We start from the raw sequence: 25,838 nt of genomic DNA, 5'->3' as shown, positions 1-25,838 counted from the left end.
CGTGAGATGCTCAGTGACAGACAGACAATATAACTTCCACAGACTGCATATGCAGAGAACTGGCTTTCAAAAAATACCTTTGCCTCAGTCCTGATGGAAAAAATGAGCCAGATATGAAGGATTCCATCAGCTTTAGCAAAGCTGCTGGCCAAGAAGAGAAGTGAGAGATCCAACGAGTAAACAAGAGTGGGAAGGAAAACTATAATTCTCTGGGTGCCAATTGTTTGAAAGAAGATTTAGAATAATTTTGTCATCTCATCTCCATTCTTAAATATGTAGCTTTTAAGGATCAGCAGGTACAGACCCAAGAAGGCAGGCAAGGGCCCCTCATCCTGAGTGGTGGGGTATGCTCCCAGGTAGGGCTTGCTCAAGGCCTGGGGAGTTCTGGCACAGTTTCCATTTTTAGTTTTCATCTTCTCTTAGACATTGCACAACTGTCCAGCTTTGCGGACTTCTTAGTCTCTTCCAGACCTCATGCTTTTGTTCTGTCTGCCTCATCTAGGAGTCCATTTTTACTGCTTGTCTGCTTTGTGAGGTACATTGATCTTGTGCTCCATTTAAGCATCATCTCACTGACGTCCTCCAGACTCCTTCAGGTTGTTATCTGTTCCTTCCTCTGGCTTCTAAACTTTAACCCACCCATTTATGCTATTAACTAGTGGTCTAGTGCATGAAATTTATGCATGGGGGGTAATCCCTTAGCCCGGCCTGCACCCTTTCCAATCTGGGACATCTCTCTCACAATCCAAGATTGCTGGCTCCTAACCGCTCACCTGTCTGCCTGCCTGATTGCCCCTAACCACTCTGTCTGCTGGCCCACTTGCCCCCAACTTCCCTCCCTTATTGGCTTGATCGCCTCCAACTATCCTCCTCTGCTGGCCTGCTCACCCCCAAATGCACCCCCACCGCCAGCCTGATTGGCCCCAACTGCCCCCACCCTGCCAGCCTGCTCACCTCCTACTGTCCCTCCCCACCACCAGCCTGATCGCCCCCAGCTGCCCTCCCCTCCTGGCCTGATCACCTCTACCTTGGCCCTGCCACCATGGTTTTTTGTTCGGAAGGTCTCCTGGTCTAATTAGCATATTACCCTTTTATTAGCATAGATTCTCTTTGGTGTGGTGATATTGTCATCTGGTGTTGCTGGAAGGCCTTACCTTAAAATTTATTTGCAGGACCTAGTGTTAGAGGACCTGCCATGCACCAATTAGAGGTTCTTTTATACTCTATGTTCAAACCCTAGTGCCCTCACTAAAGGAACTGGCAGTTTTGTAGTTGGCCTTCAAGATTTTCCCCTGGTGTCATTAAAGGAAAGGAAATGCAAAGCAGAGGTGTGTGAATTTAGAAATGTTGCAGGGTGAGCCGGAGGCAAGTCAGCTCTTTGAAATGATGTTCCCAGTCTACTGGGAGTGACTCACCTTCTGGGTGGACTCTTTAAAGGGGAATGGCATGTATGTTTAACCCTTTTACCAACGGTTCCCTAAGACTTGGAGACATTTATGTTCATAAATTCAGAAGTGACAGAACTGGTCCGATAAGGGAGCAGGCAGGCATGCTGCAGCTTGCTTTATGTGACTGACACCAATCAGGTCCCTGCTATAGGAAATACATATTGCTATCAGCATAGTATGCCTTTTCAACTCCTCAATCCCTCTCTAACCATTATGAAATGTCATTCCTATTCCTCAAAGGTACAATCAAATGTAATTATAAATAAATCTTTCAAAGTGCACGAGGTTTTTGTGAGATATGTAGTAAGGTACATTTATTAGACCCTTACCAAATGATCATATTTTGGCCCAAATTTCATCCTAGCACTAGCTATAAAAATTGATAAACAGTTACTCGAGGGCATATATAACCTCTTTAAGATGAAAGACTGTTATTGAAATACTTGAATAAAATCAATTTGGAAAAAATACCAATTAAGAGGTTTTTATTTGATAAAACAGGGTACAATTAAATGTTTTTCAATATATTGTTATTATAGTTTGACATTTTGTGTAGTAGAGAATAACAGCAATTAATTTGCCTTAATATATTCTATATTTTCACCTTGTTAGCCCAAATTGCTATGATTTTTCTGTATTTCATCATTTTTAAGGAGAATGTTTCCAGCAAAGTTTTTTTTCTTTTTTCTTTTTTTTCTCTTAGACTGTAGGCTATTTTCCTAAGTGGAAAATGGCTGCTGAGTATGCGGAAAGAGCACAAAAACTTCAGCAGGCAGACACTATTTATAATCATTTGAATTTTCCATCCCTGAAAAATTCTTAAATTAGGCTTAGCAAGGCAGTCCTATTTAGCAAGCTGCTTGGACAAAGCAGAAGCTTATTGTCAAGTCTGGGGTTTGGACTGCACCTGTCTGTCCCGAGGCCCCACCTTCTTTAGCAACAGTACCTCTCCAGTATCCCAGGAAAGCTCCCACAGGTTCTTGAGATTGTCTTCCTGCAGGACCCCTGTGCCAGGTGCAGCACCCCAAGTAGTGCTCTCATTGGCTCCATCAGCTTTAGTGGGTCTGGACTAGAAATTAATGACTGTTCTTGCTGGCCCATCAACTCCAAAGTTACCAAATCTCAGATCAGATGCCAATATGAGGGATTGATGTGCCTTTGCTTTATCATACATTAGCCAAATGTTTTTGATTTTCCCTTCACTAGTAGGCAATTGGTTGGAAAACTCATCACCTTAATCATTTGAGGGTTTGAGTGAGGTGATTTCAAGTGAGTAAGTGATATACTTGGAATTGGGATGTCTTATCTATGGGTTTGCATGCCTCTTTCCCCCTCTGTTCCCTAGTGTCTCTCACTCTTTTGAGACTTTAATTCCTGTTTGTATAATTGGAATTCCTTGGCTTCCCAAATGGTGTAATTTCAGCTTTATGGTCCAGCAGAAACTTCAGCGGTGCTTACACGGTTTCTTTCTCTTTGCAGCTAGAACTGTCTCACAAAGCCATATGGTGCCAACCAGGCCTCTGGAGGGAATACAGCTTTCATGATGTAAAAGGAATAACTTATTCAAGAGAACCCTAGTGGGGCTATTGCAATGAGCTGACAATTTCTCCAGAGGTTCCCCTGTCCCTGTGTGATGACAACAGAAAACGTTTTTCTAAACAAGGAGGTTTAAAGCCTCTTGTGGAAGTATGCTATTAAGTCACAGGCTTTTTATTTCTCTGCCTAGCCCAATCGGCTGTGGCTGTGGCTTTTGTTTATTTGTTTGTTGTTTCGGTGAAATGAAACCTGCCTCCAAACCCACCCCACCCCCTCAGGCCAGATCTCTGTGGGGAGGCTCCAAATGTTAATAAAACAATTCTCAAACTTATTTAGGAAGTAGATTAACGGGAAATAAAGCACTCTTTTTTTTTTTTTTAAATTCTGAATGTGATGCAAAAATGCTGGCTTATTGAGCTAAAAATAACAAATGATAAAAGTGAGCATAAGTCAAATAGAGTTCCTTAGAGTGAACTCTGATATACACTGTTGATAGCAGTAGCAAAGTTTTAAGAAAAATTGGGAATATAAAAGATTATTACTGAGAAACTCCTGTTCATGGTTTTAAAATTTCTCTGAGTCTTGAAAAGGATTGCCATTTTTCAGTTTTACTGGTGGAACATCTAGGGTGAGTTTTTGAAACATCAGTATTCCAACGGGGCATAATTGGACAGTCACTGGTTTAAAACCTATTAGCTGTATAGTGCTCTAGGAATCGTTATAATAAAATTAATGATGGCAATGTGTGATCATGTCCCGAATGTAATATTCAAAGAGTTCCCTCTGATGATTAGCTGAGAGTTGAGGCACAGAGGAATCTGATGACAGATTCCTTATATTTGATTCCATTCATGGTGGAAGGGAGATGTGATTGACATTTAGACAGAAGACTCTCACTCCAGAGTTATTGCACAGTGAGCGAGAAGCCAGCCTGTCAGTGCTGGTGTCAGGCTTGTTCCGTGTTGAGAGAACAGCATCATTGAGAATGGAAACAGCAAAGATTACCAAGGCTGTAGCTTGAGAAGCAATATATACCGACACTGGGAGGGAAAGGGCTGTTTATTTGTAAAAGCTCACCATCAAATCACTGGACAGGATAAACAACTCATAGAGACAAATCCATTATAACTTGTTGATTTCTCTAGGCCCTCTCAATGGGGTGTTGAACTAAACTCTCTCAAATGCAAGCAATTGTGCTGGGGAAAAATCCATCTTTTATTATTATTTTTGCTGATATCTCTTTCCATGGTTGTCTGAATTATATTTAAGCATATATAATCTATTTGATGTTAGTAAGCACCCAATTTAGCATTAATTTCTGTGGATGGAAATATGAGTTATTATGTTTATGTTAGTAATGACAACACTACACAATTTGATCATTTCTGAGTACATTGATAATATTTTCATCTCAAAGAGGGAGTTCTGAGACTTTGTATTCACTTTTGAAGCATCAGCAGCTTTCAGTACAGAGGCCACACATGTTTTCTAATCTCATTTTACTCAATTTCTCTACCGGTCTGGCTCTGATTAGAGGTTCAAATAAAATTGTGATTCTTCTCTGCATCGATTATGTTAAAGTATTTCTTGTCTTTCTCCTGGCACAGCAGTATTTGCAAGAAAATGAATTGTTATAAAGTTGTAGCAGAGCAGCACAAGTGTTCTTTGAGGGCTATTCTACTAGATTTCCAGATAGTTGAAACTTTTTTTTTTTTTTTTTTTTTTTTAATATACTCAACTTCACTTCATAAATAAATCTCACAAGGGTACAGGAATCCAATGGAGAAGTGCATGTTTCCAGGTGCTCTCAATGTGCACATAAACAGCTTTGGTTTGGGGACCCAGCAGTGGGCATGTATAACAAAAATGAATTGAAAAGAAAAGTTGCACATAGAGTAATTTTAATCCATTCCATTTTTAAATACCACAATAAATTTAATTTTCACAATAAATTAAATAGCCATATTCAGTTTACAAAATAGAGTTACTTAGTGTGAAACAAGTATTTACAATAATATACACTATGTACATGACATTTCTCTTTGTTGACATAGAACATGGAAGCGAAAGGACTTACCAATGTATGATCGACATGCTACAAGTGACATCATGGTCCATACGAGAAAACAATAGTGCAAAATCACCACAGGAACTTTGGGACAATGTCAATTTTAGGAGATAGGACATCCTTTTAAATCATAAGAAAATAGCATTTTCTGTTTTCCTGGCACCAATTCAGCATCTGAATTAAAGAGCCAGCTTTCCCTTAGAAAAGAATGCATAACCGAATCCTCTCCTTCCTGCAGCTTCACAGCCATTGGTACTTTTCACACATTCATCTTTTGGCTTCAATTTATGTAAATGGCGGGTGACAAATTCTGACACAAAGGAAGACTAACTCTTTGAGAATAGCTGAAGTCCCTTTCCCCCAATACCACCACTTCTTCTTTTAGTAACCTGTCTTTCAAAGATGCAACTAAGCAGACAGCAAATTGTTTTTGTACATTTTCATCAGAAAAAAAGAACTGGACTTATATTTTGGTCACACACTGTGTATATACAAGTAGAGATGGAAACATGACTTGGATAGTTGTGTCTCGGAAAAGTGCATATTTCAATGGAGAGGAGACATTGCGTGTCTCCAGGCACAACACATGGTGTTGTCTGACTTATTATTTTAGGGCCAGTTCAGTGTCCTCCCAGTGATCTGGTAAAACTTTTGATTGAAAGGGTGAAAGAATTTGCGCAATTTGGTAATGACAGAGGGGTCCACCTCTGGATGAATGCGCCCCTTGCTGCCAGCCAGGCACTTATTAAAGATAACGTTAAATCGCAAGCAGTAGAACCCTCTGGTAACATTGAAATACAAGTTGTACTGACTTATTCTCGGGGGAAGATTTAGGAACTTCTCCACGAGCTGAAGTTCTGGCAGAGGCTCCGTGATGAGGCGATCTCCATCCACAATGTGAAATTGCTCAATCGGAAAGTATTTCAACCACCTCTCCAAATGTTTGGTGTAGATGCTGGTTCTTACTGCTTTGTATTTTGTGTTCACTTCGCAGGTATTAGGGTCTATAGCCAGCTTCTCAAACTTGTAATAAGTTTTATTCTTCCTCTCCTTTCCCTCTAGCACCTGAGTGTAATCAGAAATAGCTCTTGTGGTTGGCTCCCTGACAATGATCAGCAACTTGATGGATGAGTTCATTTTGTAAATCCTTTCTGGAACCTCCTCTGTGATAAAATATGCCGGGCTCTTTTCAATTGTGATTTGCTGAGGGTAGGAAAAAGGCATCTTTTTTCTATACCACTCAATGCCCTTGGCATAATTCTCATCATTGTCAAAAAAGTGGATTTCTTGAGAGGCTTTGACCACAGCTGGATGGAGGTTCAGCATCTCAAGCAGGGCCCTGGTGCCTCCTTTTCTCACCCCAATGATAATGGCCTTGGGGAGTTGCTGGACCAGGTCATGAAGGCGAACCTGTTCCTTGGAAACGTTGCCCTTCCGGAACTCGTGCAGCAGGCCGCGCTTGAACTGCAGGGCACGGAGCGGGAAGTCAGCCTGCCCGCGGGCTCCAAATCGGCCTTCAATGGGGCAAATGGGTTGTAGCCTGCAAACAACAGAGACACTGTAAGAACCTCACTGCCACTAGATTCTCATTTTCCTGGTTCACCAGTCAGAGTAAGACTTTAAATGCATAAATAAAACCACTGTTTCCCTGCCTGACGCAATCCATAATGAACATATGTCTGAGAAATTTTATTTTAAGCAACACTGTATTAAATAGAGCACACATAATTGATGGGATTTTTTTTTTTTATTAGTGCTCCTTAAATTTTTTATTCACCAAGCACTTAATTGACTACAGCACGTACTTATGTTCACACAGTACAGGACAGACAAGTGACACCAGTCATACTAATAGCTTTTTAACAGCTCACCAGTTAACATTATTAGAGAATGTGAAAGGTGGGAAATTATAATCTTGAGCTGGGAGGCTGAAGGGCAGCTTGGAGGCTAGTCTTTTGGGTTTCGTGTGTATTACTATCTTGCGGCATTCCTATGGTTCTTAAAAACTGTTGATGCATAAACCGAAAAGAGGTTGCAGTCTCTGCCTTTGGTTATTTGCATCATCAACCTGAAAAATTCCAAAATTGGCACTTGCTGAGCTTTTCATCCTCTTGAGAATTTTTGTTGTTGTCCTTAGGGACAGCTGGAAGAGTACTGTATTTCTTTTCTTCCTATCTAAAGTGGTCAGGGTTATGTTTTTACTTGGTTAAATGTAGGAACAAACCCAATGCCATCAGCAAGTTCTGTACATCACTTACCACGCCTGGGACCAGAAATCAACACAGCCTTAGCAGGGCCAGAAACCTCAGGTCCTTATTGCCAAAACCGTTTAAATCAGGAACTCAAGTTCATGAAGAAAGGGATGCAATCAATGGAGCCAGAAAGAAGGATTCCCACTTCAACATTGCCTTAAATAATGAACTACTTCCACTGCTTCTCTCAGAGAAAAAGGTGTGGTGATAAATATAATGCTATTAGACTGGAGTGGCTGTTTAATCTGGCATAGCTAATATATATGGTTAGTACATTGAGTTTCCTTTGGTGTATAGTCTGGAATAGAACTGAAATTCATTATAATTTCCCTAGGATTATTTGGAAAGGCATTTTAACCATCTTGGTAAAGGGTAGAAGCCTGGTAAAAATGACTCTTGAGCCGATGCCTTCAACTGAAACCTCTAGTTATCCCAATAATTGGGAGTCTGTGTCTACTTCTCTGTGTCAATAAGTTTCTTTTTTACATTTCACAAGAGACTCTATTGTCCCTTTCTTATCTTCTGTAATGTTAACTTTAAAAGGAGAAGAGGAGAATCTCAAAGTCATGCCAAGGCATTCTGCAGAACTGAAGAGAAAGGGCTTGGCTTGTGCTCTGTGTAAACAGCCTATTCAAATGCTTAAGCAAAAATATAAACGTAGTTTACTTTTTTTGCGGTGCTTGTTTTTTTTTTTTATGATTTTAAACACAACTCATGCTCATCATGGAAAACATGAAAATATGGAACACTATAAAAAAGTTTATCACAGTCACTATGTTAGAGAAACATAAATTTTGTTTACACAAATTTGTAAAGATTAACACTGGAGTTCTAAATGAAGATATAAAAGGAGCAACACACATAGAGTCAAAGATGTTTTTAATTGTGACATTGCTTGGGACCTCACAAATTCACCTTTTAGCTCTTCTTGATTGACAAGTAAGGACTAATTGCCTAAGACATCCATTGAATATACTGGATGGACTTCTCTTTTGTGCATCTAGAATGATGCTAGTGTCTATCATCCTTGAAAGAATTAAAGCAATAGTCAAGTCCTTTTCTGTAGGACTTAATGCTCCTGAGGAATTCTGGCTGAGAGAGGCTGAAATAGAGTCCCTTTCCTACCTCTAGAAAGGGCCATTTGTCTTTCTTCTTTCCTCTTTCCACCTGCTACCCTGGGAGTTCATGGTCTGCCGAACAATTGCTTGTTGGACTCCATAACTCAAAATTGGAGAAAATATCACCTTGTTTTGACTTCTTGAAAAGTAGATTCTGAGCATGGGGCTCAGACTATGTAACATGGACTCTAAGGATTGGAAGGGACTGTAAAAGTAACCGAGCTCAGCCTACCATTCAGAGTTACTATAAGATAAGCGTAAGTCAGGAAGGGTAAATTTTAGATGCAACCCACTCATACTCTCAACTGCGAACTTTTGAGAAAGCCCAATAAGCGATCTATCTTCTTATAAAAATGATCCCATTTGAGACTATAAACTAGGTGAAAAATGAAAAGAACCAACTAAGTAACTAATACCTTAATGACCATTAGATCAATTACTCAATAAAAAGGAAATGATTGGGAAGAACTTGATATAAAAGTCCCTTTATGGACATAGGACAATGATACCACCTTAAGGCTTTTCACTAATAACTAAACACTACCTTTAGGGAATTACTTGAAGTCAGTGATAAACCGAGCATACCATTTCGAATAGTTAGCAACTAGTACATGGACATTTACGCTGGATTTTTTAATTGAAAAAGATAAAGGGGTTCACTTTACCAGTCAAAACTGACACTGGCAGAAAGAAAGACCATTGCTATATTGTTTGGTCACTATCCATGGTAATAAGATCTATAGATTAGAAAAGGAAAACTGCAAGGGAGATATTTTCATTTTAAAGTGTGGCTGCATTTTCACAGAAGATGTGAACTGAATGCATGGAGAACACACGTCAGCCTTTCCAGAGCAACAGTTAATTTAAAGAGCAAAGAAGGAAGCTTCACTTTTCAGAAATTCAGTTCTCTGTCCTTTACAGTCACACTGGAAGTTGGACAGCCCAGAGGTGTTCATTGTGAAGCCAGATGATATTGCTTGGCTTCTGCAGGTTGTGCACCTTTCAACTGTTTGCTTATTTAGAGCCAACCCCTGGCTCTGTAAATTTCCTCTCCATAGATTTTCCATTGGTTTCTGGGCAATTACTCTGAGTGACAGGCTCCTTGTCTGGTATATCCAACTCCTGGAAACCAGAGCCAATTAACATAGTTCAAACTCCCCACGCCTGCAGCCATCTTTCCAGGGCAGTGGGTTCCAAATTTGACGAGCTCCTTTATAGGCACAAACATAATTTGAACTCTCCTGGTAGCACGTTAATGGCTCACTCATAAATTTCAAAATGAAAATACCTAAATACATCATCACCATCTTGCTATGGCTAGAGGTCAACAACCAGATGCACACAGACCAAAGTGAGCTTTAGAAAATGGACATTTCCCCTGTACATGGCTTTATCCCTTCTCTGAAAATAAATGTCAGTGTACACAGAATACAAATGGATCCTGACGAACACCTTGGTTTGAGCAACTTGGATCTCTGTTTTAAAGGCTCAATAGATCAAAATCAATACTGCAAAAAAGCATGTTTCTTGGGAATTTTGAAGGAGGAAAACAAAAGGGTAGATTTAAAATTATGTCCTAAGGAAATTTAAGTCAAGAAACACGTAAAGTCACATGGGCATAGGTATATGTTTAATCACCTACCTATCCAAACTCCCAACTCTGGCGACTAGATACAGGAGACTTCCAACAGCAAGGCTTCCCAGCACCAGGAGCTTCTGTCTCAGCCACACCTGCTGTTTGAATAGCATGGCCCTCCATCAACCTTCAGGACTTCTGTAGCCTGAGAGATGGGGATAGAAGGGGACTCATTAGTGGTCTTCTCTTTGTCACAAAGCTAAGCAGGGGTAGGAAAACAGGTAATTAAGTGATGCTGCATGAAGAACAGACCTCATACCAACCTTGACAATGTTCATGAGTATTTAGCAAAACTTGGTTTCCTTTTCCTGGCCTTTAAGATCAAATACAAAATTGGGAGAAGATACTACTAACCAGACAGAACCTGCTGGACAATTGTCAAGGTAAATTAAAATGCACATATTGCAACAAATAATAAATATATATGGCTGTACAAATATGCTTACTAGAGGCCTGGTGCATAAAATTCGGGCACTCATGGAGGAGTGGTGTCCTTCAGCCCGGCCTGGACTCTCTCATAGTCCAGGAGCCCTCGGGGAATGTCCGACTACTGACTTAGGCCTGGGAGCAGGCCTAAGCTGGCAGATGGATATCCTTAGTGCTGCCATGGAGGTGGAAGAGGCTCTTGCCACCACTGCTAAGCTCACCAACCATGAGCCCAGCTTCTGGCTGAGTTGCACACCCCCTATAAGGGTATGCTGATCACCAGATGGCAACTCCTGGGTTGAGCATCTGCCCCCTGGTGGCTAGTGTGCATTATAGTGACTGGTTGTTCTGCAGTTTGGTCAAGTTGCATATTAGCCTTTTATTATATAGGATATTTGTTGTTGTTAGCCATTAAAAGTATTGATAACATGAGCAACTAAGCAATCTGAGGTTTACTGGCAGGGCAACCAGTAAACTGAAGTTTCTGCCTCCGAATAACAGGGCAAATATAGAAATTGAAACCCCAATTCAGTAAGTTATTGTTTTGGGCATAACATTTTACCAACTTATGTTGTTTTGTTCTAATTGTGAGTGAAGGAAGCGAGCAAGATCAAAAGCTATTTCTTTACTTATTAAAGTCATCAGGGTTTACTAGCAGGACCCCAGATGTTTAAGTAGAGTGGCATCAAGTAACCTGATCTTTCCTTCAAGTTCTCTGCCAGTTTCTGAATTGGACTGAAAACAGTCTTAGGTCCCTCCTCTGTGACCCCTCCTTTGGGTGGGTGGGTTTGGTGATATCGGTCTTCCTATTACATTATAACAGAAGGTTAACTGGGAGCTTTGACGTCACACCTGAAATAAGGCTAGCGAAACGTGTAAGACATTACTAGCGCTATTATTAAATTTGGGGAAAAACGCAAGCTTCCAATTCAGCCTTTTTATTAAAAATAAATCAAAACCCCCTTTCAAGATAAGATTCTTATTGTAGCTCAATATAGTGACCCAAGAAGAGGGACTACAGCAGTGGGCTGTAGATTCTCCCTTTATGAAAAGCCCAGTTATTACCATGGAGGTTTTGCTCTGTGGGATAAGCTGCTACTTTCAGACCAGTCCTTTATATATGAGATGTCTTAAATAGACTCATTGTGTGTGTGTGTGAGGGGGCGTGTTCTTTCATTGGGAGGTTTCATTTCCCCAGCCCTATGTTTGTAGGACTGGCTTAGCACTGCCTCCTATACTTTATTTATATAAATATATTGATAACTTACACCCTCAAAAGCATCTTCATATCCACTGTGACACTGAGGAGAATGATAATTTAAAAAAAATATATTTTATTTATTTTTTACAGAGGGGTAGGGAGAGGGATAGAGGGTTAGAAACATCAATGAGAGAGAAACATCGATCAGCTGCCCCCACACACCCCCTACTGGAGATATGCCTGCAACCAAGGTACATACCCTTGACTGGAATCGAACCTGAGACCCTTGATCCACAGATGGACGCACTACCCACTGAACCAAACTGGTCAGGGTGAGAATGATAATTTTTATTTGAGATCACAATTAATGTGAATGAGTCATCCACGGTGAAGTGCAAAGACCACTGGATTGAAAGTCAAAGACTCCCAGTCACATTTTGGTTTAATTTTGTAATGGAAACTTTCTAAATTTTGGTATTCTCATCTGTAAAATGAAGATAACTATGGGAAAGAACTTTATGGATATTTGGCACTTACCAAAAATAAAGCACAATTGATTACCTTTGGGAGGCTGATAAATTAATTCTTACAGTTCATTTTAAAGAGGAAAATAATAAATGACATTCTCATTAATTGTACAATTGGATTTTGAGAAATATAAGTCTATTTTTAATATAAATAAAATGTCAGTTTAATGGAAACTCCTGTTAAATATTAGAATGCTAACAATATATTTTCTGTTCAAAGAAAGATGGCTCATTTAACAAAAACAAAAGATTAACACTTATATTGTTAGGCTGAAATCTCTTGGAATGTTTGAGATGTGAGAAAGCCAAATGCATAGTTCTAATGAGTTTCTCTAGGGCATAGGAGTGAAATCGCATTCTGTTTTATTATATAATATAACCGGTCTCAGACAACATGCCAAGAGTCAATATAGCAGCCTCTGAATAAAGTTTGCTTGGAGAAAACAAAAAAATACTTGGTTAATTTAACACTCAAGATTCCTTTAAAATTGTTTTAAAATAAATTTTTATTTATTGATTGATTTTAGAGAGAAAGAGAGAAAGGAAGGGAGAAACATCGATTTTTTTCTGTATTTTCAGTTCTTGATGCACTTTTATTTTCATAGGTTGATTCTTGTATGTGGCTTGACTGGGGATTGAACCTGCAACCTTGGCATAGTAGGCTGATGCTCTAACCCAGTGGTCAGCAAACTCATTAGTCAACAGAGCCAAATATCAACAGTACAACAATTGAAATTTCTTTTGAGAGCCATTTTTTTAAACTTAAACTTTTTCTAATGCCACTTCTTCAAAATAGACTCTCCCAGGCTATGGTATTTTGTGGAAGAGCCACATTCAAGGGGCCAGAGTCATATGTGGCTCGAGAGCCGCAGTTTGCTAACCACAGTTCTAACCAATTGAGTTACCTTGCCAGGGCCAATATGCCTTTCGGTTTACTAATACAACATCATGAAGTGCTTGAGCCTTTGCCGAAAGGGAGTCTTAAATGTTGGAAGTTATTGACTTTGGTCTAGGAATATAAACTAGAGATCCACTGAGCCAAACCAGTTTTGGCATATTATGGGGATCTTAATCTTTCATCAGAGCAGTCAGAATGGTAATAGACAATTTATGTAGAGTGTAAGTTTTTTAATTAAAAAAAGGTAAAAGACCTACAGTGATTTTAAGCCTGCCTTCATCACAGGTTATTAATATTTCAGTGTTTTTCATGTTGCATTCCAAGAACAGCATAATTATCGTTTTTCCAGATTACTAAAGCTTTAATAAACACGGCATCTTAGCTGAACAAAGCAGAATGTCTACATAACAGAGTACTGGCCAGAAGCGACAAATTGTAAAGACATCTGGCAGCTTCTCCAAAGCAGCACTAAGCAAAGAAGGAAATGATTCCCAAGCTGAAACAAAGAAATAAGGAAATTAGAAAAATAATAATAAAGATACGTCCAAGTGCTGCTCAAAGGGTTGTCGACGCGGTTACTGCAAGCCCCTGGTACCCATAAAAACAATAACAGAAACAATAGTAGCAAAGTTCATTAAAAATGACTGAACTTATATAGCAGAATTATTCCATGACCATCTTTTGAGTATTAGCTCATTTATCCTGGGCAACAGCCTTATGCAGTGGACAGGAAGGACCATTTTTGAGCACTAGGCTCTCTGTTAGTTTCTTTTACATTTTTTATCTTATGTAATACAACAGACTTGTGAACTATTATCCATTTTATTTATTTATTTATTTATTTTTTTGGTGGAAAATGAAGAGAGATGAGCAGATCAAGGGCATGTGGAAGGAAAATGTGGAAGAAGGATTTCAAATCCAGAATTCTTTGACCCCAAGGAAGGTGGCCCCTTGATTGCAAAGCCACTCATCCAGCTTTGGATGCTCACCTAGGAGACAAATGTTTGTTTACTGATTGATGAGAGCGACAAAACCACTTAACTCCACCCAAATTACCTGCCATTGAACCTGGAAGTAGGGTACAGGAAGGTAAAAAAGAAGAGTAAAAGAGGAAAAAAATTTTCCATAGAAGGACAGATAAAAGAGGCCATTTGGGTGGCTTGAACCTGATAAAAGGAACAATGTTAATAAGTAATGATGATGATAATAATAATAACAACAATGAAAGGTAGTATTTTTAAATTTACAAAATCTTTTTAATACTCATTATACCAGTTATAATTAAGACTGACCAGAATCACAGGAACTTCACTTGTTCTCCCCAAAATTCAAGAACTGACTTTCTTTTTGATAGCTTTACAGTAGGTGATCAAAATAACATTGGGTTTTTTGTTTTTTGTTTTTTTTGTTAATCCTCATCTGAGAATATTTTTTCGTTGATTTTTAGGGAGAGCGAAAGAAAGAAAGAAGGAAGGAGAGAGAGAAACATCGATGTGAGAGAAACACATCGATTAGTTGCCTCCCGCATGAGCCCCAACCAGGTCCTGGGCAGGGGAGGAGCCTGCAACCAAGGTACATGCCCTTGACCTGGAGTCAAGCCCAGGACCCTTTGGTCTACAGGCTGATAGTCTGTCCACTGAGCCAAATTGGCTAAGTCTACATTAGTTTTGACTGCCATTTGATTCACATTCTTATGCACTGATTCCCATAAGATCTTGGTTACATTTGTTAACTATCAACCCATCCCCAACCACTCCTCTCCCCTCCCTTGCATCTCTTCCCCTTCACTCTCTGTGAATGGCTCCCCTTCTGCTTACTACAGTCACCCAACCCAGAAACCTTGGAGTCCTTCATCCTTGGCTCTATCCCTCCCCTAACATCCATTTAGCCAGTAAAATTCTACTTCCAAAATGCTATTAGAATCCACCTACTTCTCTGCATTGTTATTTGTTACTGCCCATCTTCAGGTCACCCTCTTTGTTTTAGAGTTATGTTCTCTCCACTATTAGTTTGCTCCTGGTCAATTTATTCTCCATACTAATGCCAGAGTGGTCTTTCCAAACAAAAATTTGATCATGTTACCTTCAGTCTTAATATACTTTAATCGGTCCCTATCATCATTTACATATTTGTTTGTTTTTAAAAATATATTTTATTGATTTTTTACAGAGAGGAAGGGAGGAGGATAGAAAGAAACATCGATGAGAGAGAGACATCGATCAGCTGCCTCCTGCACACCCCCTACTGGGGATTTGCCTGCAACCAAGGTACATGCCCTTTACCAGAATTGAACCCAGGACCTTTCAGTCCACTGGCCGATGCTCTATCCACTGAACCAAACTGGTTTCGGCCATTCACAGGTTTTTAAAAGATGTTTTTAATTCTCTCCAAAGCAACTTCACAGTATCCCCAATGGCTACATGTACAGAGGTTAGCACACAAAACAACTTGTGGTTCTTTTGAATAGAATAGGCCACAGTCAGTTTTGCTTCAGGGCTGGAAACATAAGGTTTCTATAGCTTGGAAAAAATAACTCTGTGCCTCATTTATCAGGTCTGGGACACCAATAAAGGGTATCCCAATAGGATACTAATAGCCTGCCCCATAGCACTGCTGTGAGGAGTAAATGAGCATGTAAAGTAATTAGAACACTGCTTGCCACATAGTAATACTCAATAAATGTTAGCCAGTCTATTAATGCTTCCACCTCCCCTCATCACAGGCCTTGGTTTAATTCCCATCTTTTAGATCTTAGGTTCCTGGGAGATCTTTCTTGATCACGCAGGGCTGGCCTACATGTTTCTCCTGAGTCACCACAGTATCCTTCTTTCCTCCAGCCCCCCTTCCCTTTTTTTCCCCTCTCCCCCTCCCCCCTTCCTTCCTTCCTTCCTTCCTTCCTTCCTTCCTTCCTTCCTTCCTTCCTTCCTTCTTCCTTCCTTTCCTTTCCCTTCCCTTCCCTTTCCCTTTCCCTTTCCCTTTCCCTTTCCCTTTCCCTTTCCCTTTCCCTTTCCCTTTCCCTTTCCCTTTCCCTTTTCTTTTCTTTTCTTTTCTTTCTTTCTTTTCTTTTCTTTCTTTTCTTTTCTTTCTTTTCTTTCTTTCCTTCCTTCCTTCCTTCCTTCCTTCCTTCCTTCCTTCCTTCCTTCCTTCCTTCTTTCCTTTCTTTCTTTCTCTTTCTCCTCAGCTTTCTGTGCCTCATTCCAGTTTCTCTCTGCACTCTACCACTGACTATATTCTCTAAATAACAGAACTTAAAAAAAAAAAAGAGTGCAGTGCTGTTATTCTTAGGTGACCTTAGCAAAAATACAACTACATGTCTTAGAAAATCTTGTATTTAACAAATCTATAAAATAATTTATAATTAGTTTTTATTCAAAATAATACTAAAAGTCTCCATTCTTGGGCCGGCTAATATATTCTTAAATTGCAGTGTTAACATGTTTCAAAACTTAAAATTTTTTTTTTTTTTTTTTTTTTTTTTTTTTTTTTTTTTTACCTGAGATATTCTAGACTCTGAATTTCAGATCTTCATTTCAAGGCCAGGAGCTCCACTAATTCTCAGACTGAGATAACCAGCTATGTTTCATCATCAACAAATATTTACTGAGTACCAACAATGTGCCGGGCACTGCAGATTGCCAGAAATGATGTGGAGAATAGGAGACTCTGACCCTGCCTCTTGCTATTCTTCTAGTATTCAAGGTCAGCTCTTGATAAAAGTGTAAGGAAACTGCATCTTCTTTCAAGCACAGAGCCCAGATCCTCTTAGATGGTTGTGAAGGAAGAATTCCCACAAATACAAAGTCTTCTGGATCTTAGGGTCTCATCTCCTGATCCTAAGATCCACCTTCATGAAGGTGCTTGCCTTCTCCCCAAGTAGCCATAGTCAAACCACTCTCCAAAAAGCACCATTTTTTTTCTTTTAACAGGACTCTTCAAGACCGCTTGCTAAGTAAAGAATTTATTGGGTGTGTTTGGACTAGACTTTGTCAAAATAAATACTTGTGACCAGACAGGGCTTGTGGCCTGTGCATTAGCCTGGGGCTCTGTGCTCAGAAGGGCCCAAGCATGGTTGAAAGCTTTGTTGTCACTGACTTGAAATTCCTAATAAGTTCTGAATAAGAGGCCCCATATTATTTTTGCACAAACGATTTGTACAGGCCTGCAGCCAGACTTTCCAGCCTTCAGAGACTAGATTACTTATGTGTAGGTTGTGGCTCTTTCCCAGTGGTGCCTCCTTTTACCAGCCTTTTGGCTTTAAGAGGCAGGCATTGTCTTAAGTGTACCACATAGGAACACAATCTTTCACATTTTCCTACAGGACTGGAATTCCACTCCCTCTTATTTCTCTGAGTCCTGTGGTCTTCCCTGAGGCCCATCCCTTCCCTGGATACTCAGCCCTTAGGAGCATGGGAACTACCCACAAAGCCTTACGCTCCTAAGTGCCTTATCCACAGCAGAGCCTGTGCCATATGAGGATGATGTTCACACACACACAAACCAGCAGGGGGCTTCATTAAAATAGATTAGTAATGGGAAACCCTTTGAGGTAAAGAAGGCAGTATCATCACCTGTAACATGCAGATGAGCAAATGCAGAGACAAGGATTAACAGTCATTTGCTCCTATCATAGGATAGAAAACTCTTTCCCACTCCCCTCCTCCCTTCAAATTAAAACAAAACAGGAAGTTCAAACCAAGTTACCTGCTATGTGACATTGGGTAAGTCACCTAACCTCCTTGATCTTCCAGGATTTTTTTTTTTTTTTTTTTTTTTTTTTTTACCCAAGAAACAAAGGGCTTGAAGAAATAAGTTCAGCAATCCTTCCAGGCTCTAAAATTTTTTTATCCTAAAGGATCCTATCAGAGTGGCCCTCAATGAGTATCCTTATAGAAGATATTAATATATAAGGAACCAAAGACAATTGTAGTGGGGGTAAATTAGTGCCAGAGATAAATCTCAAATTTTAATTTCTTATTATCCTTCATTTTTAAGCAGTCTTGACCTCTTTCAAGACGGCTGCTTCACACTATACTGTCTATCACTGTGAAAACCAATCCTTTCACCTTAAAACATAAAATTTCTTTGAAAAGATACTTAAGAAAGAGTCTGCTGATTAGCTTTCAATGTGTCCTACTGTCTGAGACTCAGAGGAATCACATTTTGAAAAAAAAAAAAATTAACCAAGGGCAGCTGAAGAAAATTGTCATAAAGAATTTTCTTTTCTTCTAATATAATGATCGCATGAGAGCTGTAATGAGAAGGAAACAAGTGAAGAGGGGCGCAAGCACAAGGGCAGGGAAACCAGTGCTCTGCACGCATCAAGCCGATTGTGGGGAGAGGGTGCACATGAAGAGGAAACGAGACCATTCGCTAGTAGATTAAGCAGAAAATGTATTGGCCAGGATGCTCATAATTGCTCTAGCAAACAGTGAAGGCAGCTACTTAGCTCTTTGTTTCTTCAGTTAACCGTGAAGGGTCAATGTTAGAAATAAAAAGGAAAAAAGCTGATAAATTATACAGAACTGCGGAGTTTATGACTGCTCTGTGCTGAGTGCTTATCCTCCTGGGAATCATTGCAGAAGCAGCTTTGAGCAAATTCCAAGTTTTCAAATGTGTTCTCCATTTCTTCCCTCCATTCAGCTTTTGATATCCTGCATACATAATTTATCACAGCTACCATTATTGTGTTAGCTTGAGTAGTCCTCTGGCTTTCTGTCTGCAGAAGGATACTCATTTTGCATTTGTAATGACCAAACTTAAAAGGAGCCAGTTAATTCTGCCTCTGTTCAGTGGTCTCATTTAGTAGGAAGATGTCTTAAGAGATAGGAATTAAATTTTATTTTGACAGGAATCCCAATTAGTCTTAATCTCAGTATCTCATTGGTACATGTAACTAATGTATATAGAAGGGTGTGTGTTTTTTCCCCCTCCTAAACTTTCTTTGCACTTTATTCAGTAGTTGTTGGGAGTTTAGTAAATTTGTCCTGCTGGTGAGTTCAGAAGTACAATCTTTCACTCTCTTAATATCATGTTTATGTAGAAAAGTGTGAGTTGGAGAGGTAACAATTCTACAGATGGCTCAAACAGAACATCCCAGTAAGTTAGGCTCATGCAATTAAAGAGTCAAGTTAACTAAGTACTCTCTGCCTGTATAGTTGAAGTCAATTGTATAGTAATATTAGTTCTACTTTTTATTCCCAATAATAGTTGAATGTATTTAGTTTAAAATCAAGGGTAGTATTCACTACTAAACAGAAAGTCAGCTTTTTAGTCTTATTTCCTAACTCACAAATTTTGTTTTGGTGAGGAACAAAGAAACAGTATATATATAAAAAAGTCTCTTAATTCTAAAAAGAGACTAAACGGATGGAGATACTTTTATCATTATATTTTATTTGATTATAGTTCTCATTATCCTCTCAGCAATGACTTTTTCTTCTATTTTAATCTCTATAACACTAAGCTATATATTTCTTTTATAATGACTGAAGATGAGGCTAATTTAACATTAAATATTTTAAGTGAATAATTAAACCATTAGCAGACTAATGATTATGAATGTGCCACATTCAAATTACCAAGTTAGACTCAGAAAATTCAATTTGTTTAATATAATATTTAAGGAAATACTTATAGGTACAACTTTCTGAACACTTTAGAGGGAGATTTCCTATTATGCACTTACTCATCATAAAAACACAATTTTTGCAACACTACTGCCTATTTGTGTGGGACTTGATAGGTTTTAAAGCTTTAAAGCACCATTTTACTTGATTTTCACAACAAAGATATGAGGGACACAACACCTATTTTATTCTCCACTCTACGGATGAAGAAGACAACATGTAGCCCAAGTATTGTGCCGAGGCCCACCTAGCTAATGACCTGCAGAGTTCAAAATGGAATCTAGCTGCATTCACTTCCTGTGTTTTTGGGAAATTCATCTTCTTTCTATGAAGATTTGGCATGAATTTCAGTACCAGGACTGTATGCTCATTATTAGTGCAAATCTAATTCTGTGTGTTACAAGTTTTGAGAGTGCTAAAGTAATTTTTGCTGAAGTATAGAACTTTGAAGAAATGAAAGAGATAGAAAGTAATTTGGAATTAACAAATATTAATATATTTTTTTCCTCTTTCTCTGGTTGGATCATCAATTTCTCCCAGAAAAATATCTTGGTAGAAGGAGAAGGATTATAATAGAGTCATCAAGGGCAGAAAAAGAAGACCCCCCAATTAATGAATAATACCTGAAAATAAAAATTATTATGCCAATTATCAACTTAGAATATTAACTCCAATCACCTCCTCTCAAATAGTATGTATAGTTTTGGTCAGGATTTTCATTTTAGTCTGTTTCCTCAACCCCTTCTAAATTAGGCATTATTTTTGTTATTACTGTTTTACACATCATTGTTTGTTTAGATTTATCCACATTTATCAATACTGTCTCTCACTTTCTTTTTTATTGGTATTAGCTTTATTGATATACTAGAGGCCCAGTGCACAAAATTTATTCACAGGGTGGGGGTGTCCCTCAGCCAGGCCTGATCATTCTCCAATCTGGGACCCCTCAAGCGATATTCAACTGCCCATTTACAGGGATTGGGCCATGGGGGTGTGATCAGCCTGGATGAGGGGCTGATGGTGGTGTGCAGACTGGCCACACCCCAGTGACCAAAGCTCCCAGCCCCTCTACCTCTTTTTTTTCTTTTTCTTTTTCTTTTTCTTTTTCTTTTTCTTTTTCTTTTTCTTTTTCAGTGCTTCCTTGAGTGGAGGCAAGGGCTGGCTGGAAGCAGGTATCTGGGGTTTATTTATCTTCTATAATTAAAACTTTGTAGCCTTGAGTGGAGGCCAGGGCCAGCCAGGGCAGTCAGGAAGCTTGGCTTCCTTCATCACGGGGGCAACCCAAGCCTCCTGCTTACTCCAGCTTCATGGCTGCCACCATCTTTGTTGGGTTAATTTGCATACTCACTCCTGATTGGCTGGTGAGTGTAGCAGAGTGATGGTCAATTTGCATGTTTCTCTTTTATTAATGTAGATAATTCTCATAACCATTCTACCATTTTAATTCTCTCATTTAAAATTATAAAATTTAATGAATTTTAATATCCTTACAGAATGCAGTCATAACAACAACATTTTAAAATATTTTCATCACTCTCAAAAGAAACATTGTTCCTGTTAGTAGTCACCCACATGTCCCCTTGTCTCCTCCAACCCTGGGCACCCCACTAATTACTTTCTTTCTCACTATTTCTCCTTACATTTCAACACTTCATTTTTTTTCTTGCCAGAAGTAGAATTTCCTCCCATTCAGCAAGCAAAAACTGACATTTCAAACCAAATACAGAAATATTTCCCTCAATTTCTTCTCCTTCCCAAAGGAAACAAAATAGGTAGTACTTCTTGCCTTTGTGCTTTCTTTTAGTTATTTTCTCTGTTAGAATGATCTAATTCCTGAAATATCTCTTAACCGCTGAGACTAGTAATGAGATGAAACTTAATTGAAAAGACTGGATTATTAAAATCTTCTGTAAATTAGTCTTTAAAAAAAACAACAACACAAAGCATTTTAAGATGTCCATTGTTCAGAAAAGCCCTCTAAGGCCAGCACTCACATCTAAAATCTAAAGAAAACAAAAGCTGGAAAGTAGAGTTAGCACCAGGAGGCAAACAAATTCACTGGAACCAGGGAAATGTGCTGAGATGTCATAATAAAGCCCAATTTATGGAGTGGTGTTAAAGACCTAAGCCAGGCAATAGCTAAAGGTGGTAAAGACATAGTGTACTCAGTAATTCTACTGCAGCAGGGGAAAGGGATTTCAGGGTATGGTGTGTATAGGTGACTGAGTACTTTAAAAGGAGTATGAGGGAGTAGCAAGAAGGAAGGACTGGAACCTCTAGCAGAGTCAGGAAATTACAAAAAGTGGAAAGGGGGTTGGTTGCTGGGAATAAGCCATCTGGGTTTGTTAATTGGCACTTATCTAGAGGCAAAACAAATTTCTTATATCATTAGGACAGGAGGTAAATTAGAGCAAGGCATCCAACTAAATTAGGGACTGGGAGACAAGAGAAGGAGAGCTTCCTCTGGCGATTGGCATTTCCAGGTCGTCAAGGAGACAGTTCCAGATGGTAGAAGATTTATATCTCAAAGGGGCAGAGAAAAGGTTTATAATTGTAAGTTTTCTAAAGTAACTGCATTAAGAGGGAGTTTACGGGACTCTGTCAGGTTTGGGCTGGGATAAACGACAAATTCCTTTGGCAGCACCAAAGGCAGGCATTTTAAGGAGGGCTGGAGTCACCCTAGGTATGATGACTTAGGCTGCTAGAAGCCATGCTGGAGTTGGTCCAAGTTTCTTAGTGTGCATGAAGAGCAACTTCTAGGAACTGACAGCAACCTCTGGCCAGAGCCAGAGAGAATGGGGTCTTCATTCCTACAGCCACAAGGAACTAGACTCCGTCAATCACAAAAATGAACTTGGAAGCAGAGTCTTCCCCAGAGTCTCCATAAGAGCCCAGTCAAGCTGACAGCTTGATTTCAGCCCTGTGAGACTCTGCAAAGAATGCATTTGAGCCCACCTGGATTCTGACCTATAGATCTGTGAACTACTAAAGGGGTGTTCTTTTTTAAGTTGCTATGTGTGCAGTCATTTGCTATGCAGCATCAGAAAACGAATGCAGGCGTATTTCTTCTTCATCTATAGCTTTAAGGGGAAAAAAGGCAGCGATAATGATTTTTTCCCCTCTGAAGCTTTCTACTCACAGAATACCGAGTGCCAGACAGCAAAAGCTTACCTTCAAGAAATACATTGTACCCCTAACAATGTTAGCTAGCTCTTATGCTCAGACTTTGAACAGAGATGATAATGCAATTGGGTTTGCTATTGGCAAGAAGAGGTCAAGTTAGTGAAACGTTGAATACCTTTCAGTGCAAAGGCAGATCATTATACCTGACACTGTCAGTATTCTGAGTTATAATGTGCAAGCTACTGTCTTCATACTACTCCTGCAGAAACCAATCCCTGTGTCTTTTTCTAAAGCCGAAGACATGTTCCCTAATGCTCACCTGTGAGCTCTGCAAGTGGCTTTTCTTCCTGCTGATGCTTCAGCTCTTGCAGCAAAGAGGAACACTATTTGGCTGGCTAAATATTGACACCCCTTTTGCCCTCAATTTCTCCTTAGTCAGCTTTACAGTTTATTTCTTATGGCATGTCCACATACTTTCAAACTGGCAAATATTCAGTTTCTGAAACATGCCAGATACTTTCTTAATTTCCCTCATGTTCTTCTTTCTACTCATCATGCCCCCCCCCTTTTTTTCTATTTTCATCTGTAGAAATTGTAGTTATCCTTCAATATTCAGCTCAAATGTCACTTCCCCCAAAATCTTTTCTAGATCCATCCATGCAGAATTGTACAATATATTCCCTCTTTTGTTTTCTCAAAGCATTAAAAGATGGTTAAATGCTTGTTTTCCCCCACAACATTGTGAAGTTACTGACATTAAGAACAGCCTGACACAGTTTATTAGTAGATGTTTGTGGAATTGAGGCTCTTGTTTAGTGAGAAAAACTAATCAGATGAATCAAAAATAATTCTACTTTTTCTTTTTCTTTATGAGTTGGCATATTGCTGATTACTTTCTCCTTCAATTGGATAGTGTGGAGTTGACCTTCCTCCCAAACTTCTTAACACATGAGCCAACCACTATGGTCCACGCCAATCACTTTAAACCCAGATAGTTTCATCTTGTTGTCTAATATTCTCACAATCTGATGACATTCCTAAATACCAAAACATCACCCAGTTGCCTAAAAATTGCTTTTATCCAACCACTCTTAACCTCAAAACCAGCAGTGTCTCTCCATAGCCTAGAGCTGTACTGTCCAATATGGTAGTCACTGGTCATTAGCCATTAGCACAAAGTCAAATATGCTGAAAGTGTTAAATGCCCACAAATTATAAAAATCCTACATAATAAAACCCTAATATGCAAATCAACTGAATGGCAGAATGACCCGAATGATCAGTCGCTATGACGTGCACTGACCACCAGTGGGCATACACTCAACGCAGGAGCTGCCCCCTGGTGGTCAGTGCGCTCCCACAGGGGGAGTGCTGCTCAGCCAGAAGCCAGGCTCATGACTGGAGAGTGCAGTAACCGTGACAGGAGCCTCTCCTGCCTCCACTGCAGGTGGGCTGTAAAGAGTGAGGGATCCTGGAATGTGAGAGGGTGCAGGCCAGGCTGAGGGACCCCTCCCCCCAAGTTCATGAATATCGTGCACCGGGCCTCTAGTATACTATAAAAAGGAATGTAAAGGATTTCATTAATGATGTTTTATATTGATTATATGTTGAAATGATGTTTTGCCTATTTACTGAGTAAAAGGAAATATATTAACTAAAATTACTTTCTCCTGTTTCTTTTGATCATTTTTAATGAGAACACTTAAGTCTTACAATTATGTATGTGGTTTGCATTATACTGTGCTAGACAGTGTTAGCCAAGTGCATAATGTCCCAGCACCTGAATCTGGCATTGTGATTCATGTTAGCCTCAGTCTTCTTTGACAGCTGCATCTCTCATCTCACACATGTAATGTTTGTGTGTGTGTGTGTGTGTGTGTGTGTTTTTTTTTTTTTTTTCCAGGAACCCTGATATTTTTCTTTTCCCCTGCCCATACTATTTCTTGTATGATCTTCTCTCCCTTCATTTTGCTTACCAACATTCTATCCCTTCTTCCAGACTCATGTGAGCTCCACTGCCTACAAGAAACCTTCTCTGATCTCTTCAACTGAAATGATTTTTTTTTCTAAAGGAAGGATTCTGATATGTAATATTTGTGAATATTTTTTCTCTCTTCTCTTACATTGTAAGTTAGAGAATAGGGAGAGTTTAATGTATCTAACTATACTTCCACAAATAGTATAGTGACTTCTTTCAGTGACTCAGTGTGTGATGCATAAATGAATGGAGAATTTTTATTTAGGAAATGGGTTATAAATTACATAAATGTTTATGTTGGTATGTTATACATACTACAAATATTATTTCATAATTTAATGAGAGGGAAAGACCAGCATGTAGATTCTCTAAATCTTTGGAGGAGAATAAAGAATGAAAATTTGCAGAGACAAAAAAAGACCCAGAGCATTAGAACTGGAAGAGACTGAAGAGGGTATCATGTGTTTCCCTTTTCTTACAAACGAGGGAGTTCTAGCTGGAGAAGCTGTGTGGTCTCTGATAGACAAACCATGTGTAAGATATACTGCTGCTTTTCTGGGCTCAATACAGGACCTGATCAATAAACATTGGTCCAGACCAGCCGGTATGGCTCAGTGGTTGAGCACGATCTATGAACCAGGAAGTCATGGTTTGATTCCTGGTCAGGGCACATGTCCCAGTTGCAGGCTTGATCCCCAATGTGGGCATGCAAGAGACATCCAATCAATGATTCTCTCTTATCACTGATGTCTCTCTCTCTCTCCCTCTTTCTGAAATCAATAAAAACATTAAAGAAACAAACACATTGGTCCAATGAGTGGATGAACAAATAAATGAACAATGCAAAGTAAGCACACCTAGTGAACTGAAAATAGACTACAGCTCTGACTTGCAGAGTGTGAGAGTTTCACTCCACCATGTAGAGAGGGGAAGGAAGGTTGGGAAACAGTAGGGAGCTATATTTAAAACATTCATATTATCCGGCCATTAAATTGGCCATT

The 25,838-nt window shown here is 39.3% G+C and overlaps 1 protein-coding gene across 10 annotated transcripts in view; it reads right to left on the bottom strand.

The window, feature by feature from the left end:
* Positions 1–4,868: 4,868 nt before the first annotated feature.
* Positions 4,869–25,838, bottom strand: part of HS3ST5 (heparan sulfate-glucosamine 3-sulfotransferase 5) — a 230,965-nt gene continuing 209,995 nt past the window's right edge. For 4 of the 10 annotated variants that reach the window (XM_036414172.2, XM_036414169.2, XM_036414170.2 and 1 more), the window contains 2 exons: positions 10,065–10,203; positions 4,869–6,592 (listed from right to left, as the gene is read on the bottom strand). In XM_036414172.2, coding sequence (XP_036270065.1) covers positions 5,662–6,592; positions 10,065–10,171 — 1,038 coding nt within the window. In that variant the 5' untranslated portion in view covers positions 10,172–10,203 and the 3' untranslated portion in view covers positions 4,869–5,661. Of the gene's footprint in view, positions 6,593–10,064; positions 10,204–10,321; positions 10,447–13,270; positions 13,607–14,450; positions 14,530–25,838 lie in introns of those variants that run through there. The other 6 variants (XM_036414171.2, XM_045572585.1, XR_006739952.1 and 3 more) reach the window with 4 other exon arrangements.

Source organism: Pipistrellus kuhlii, unplaced genomic scaffold (genome assembly GCF_014108245.1).
Source record: "Pipistrellus kuhlii isolate mPipKuh1 unplaced genomic scaffold, mPipKuh1.p scaffold_m20_p_5, whole genome shotgun sequence".
In the NCBI taxonomy this organism is placed as follows: domain Eukaryota; kingdom Metazoa; phylum Chordata; class Mammalia; order Chiroptera; family Vespertilionidae; genus Pipistrellus; species Pipistrellus kuhlii.
Note: the sequence above shows the minus strand (reverse complement) of the source record. Positions and strands in the feature narration are given on the sequence as shown.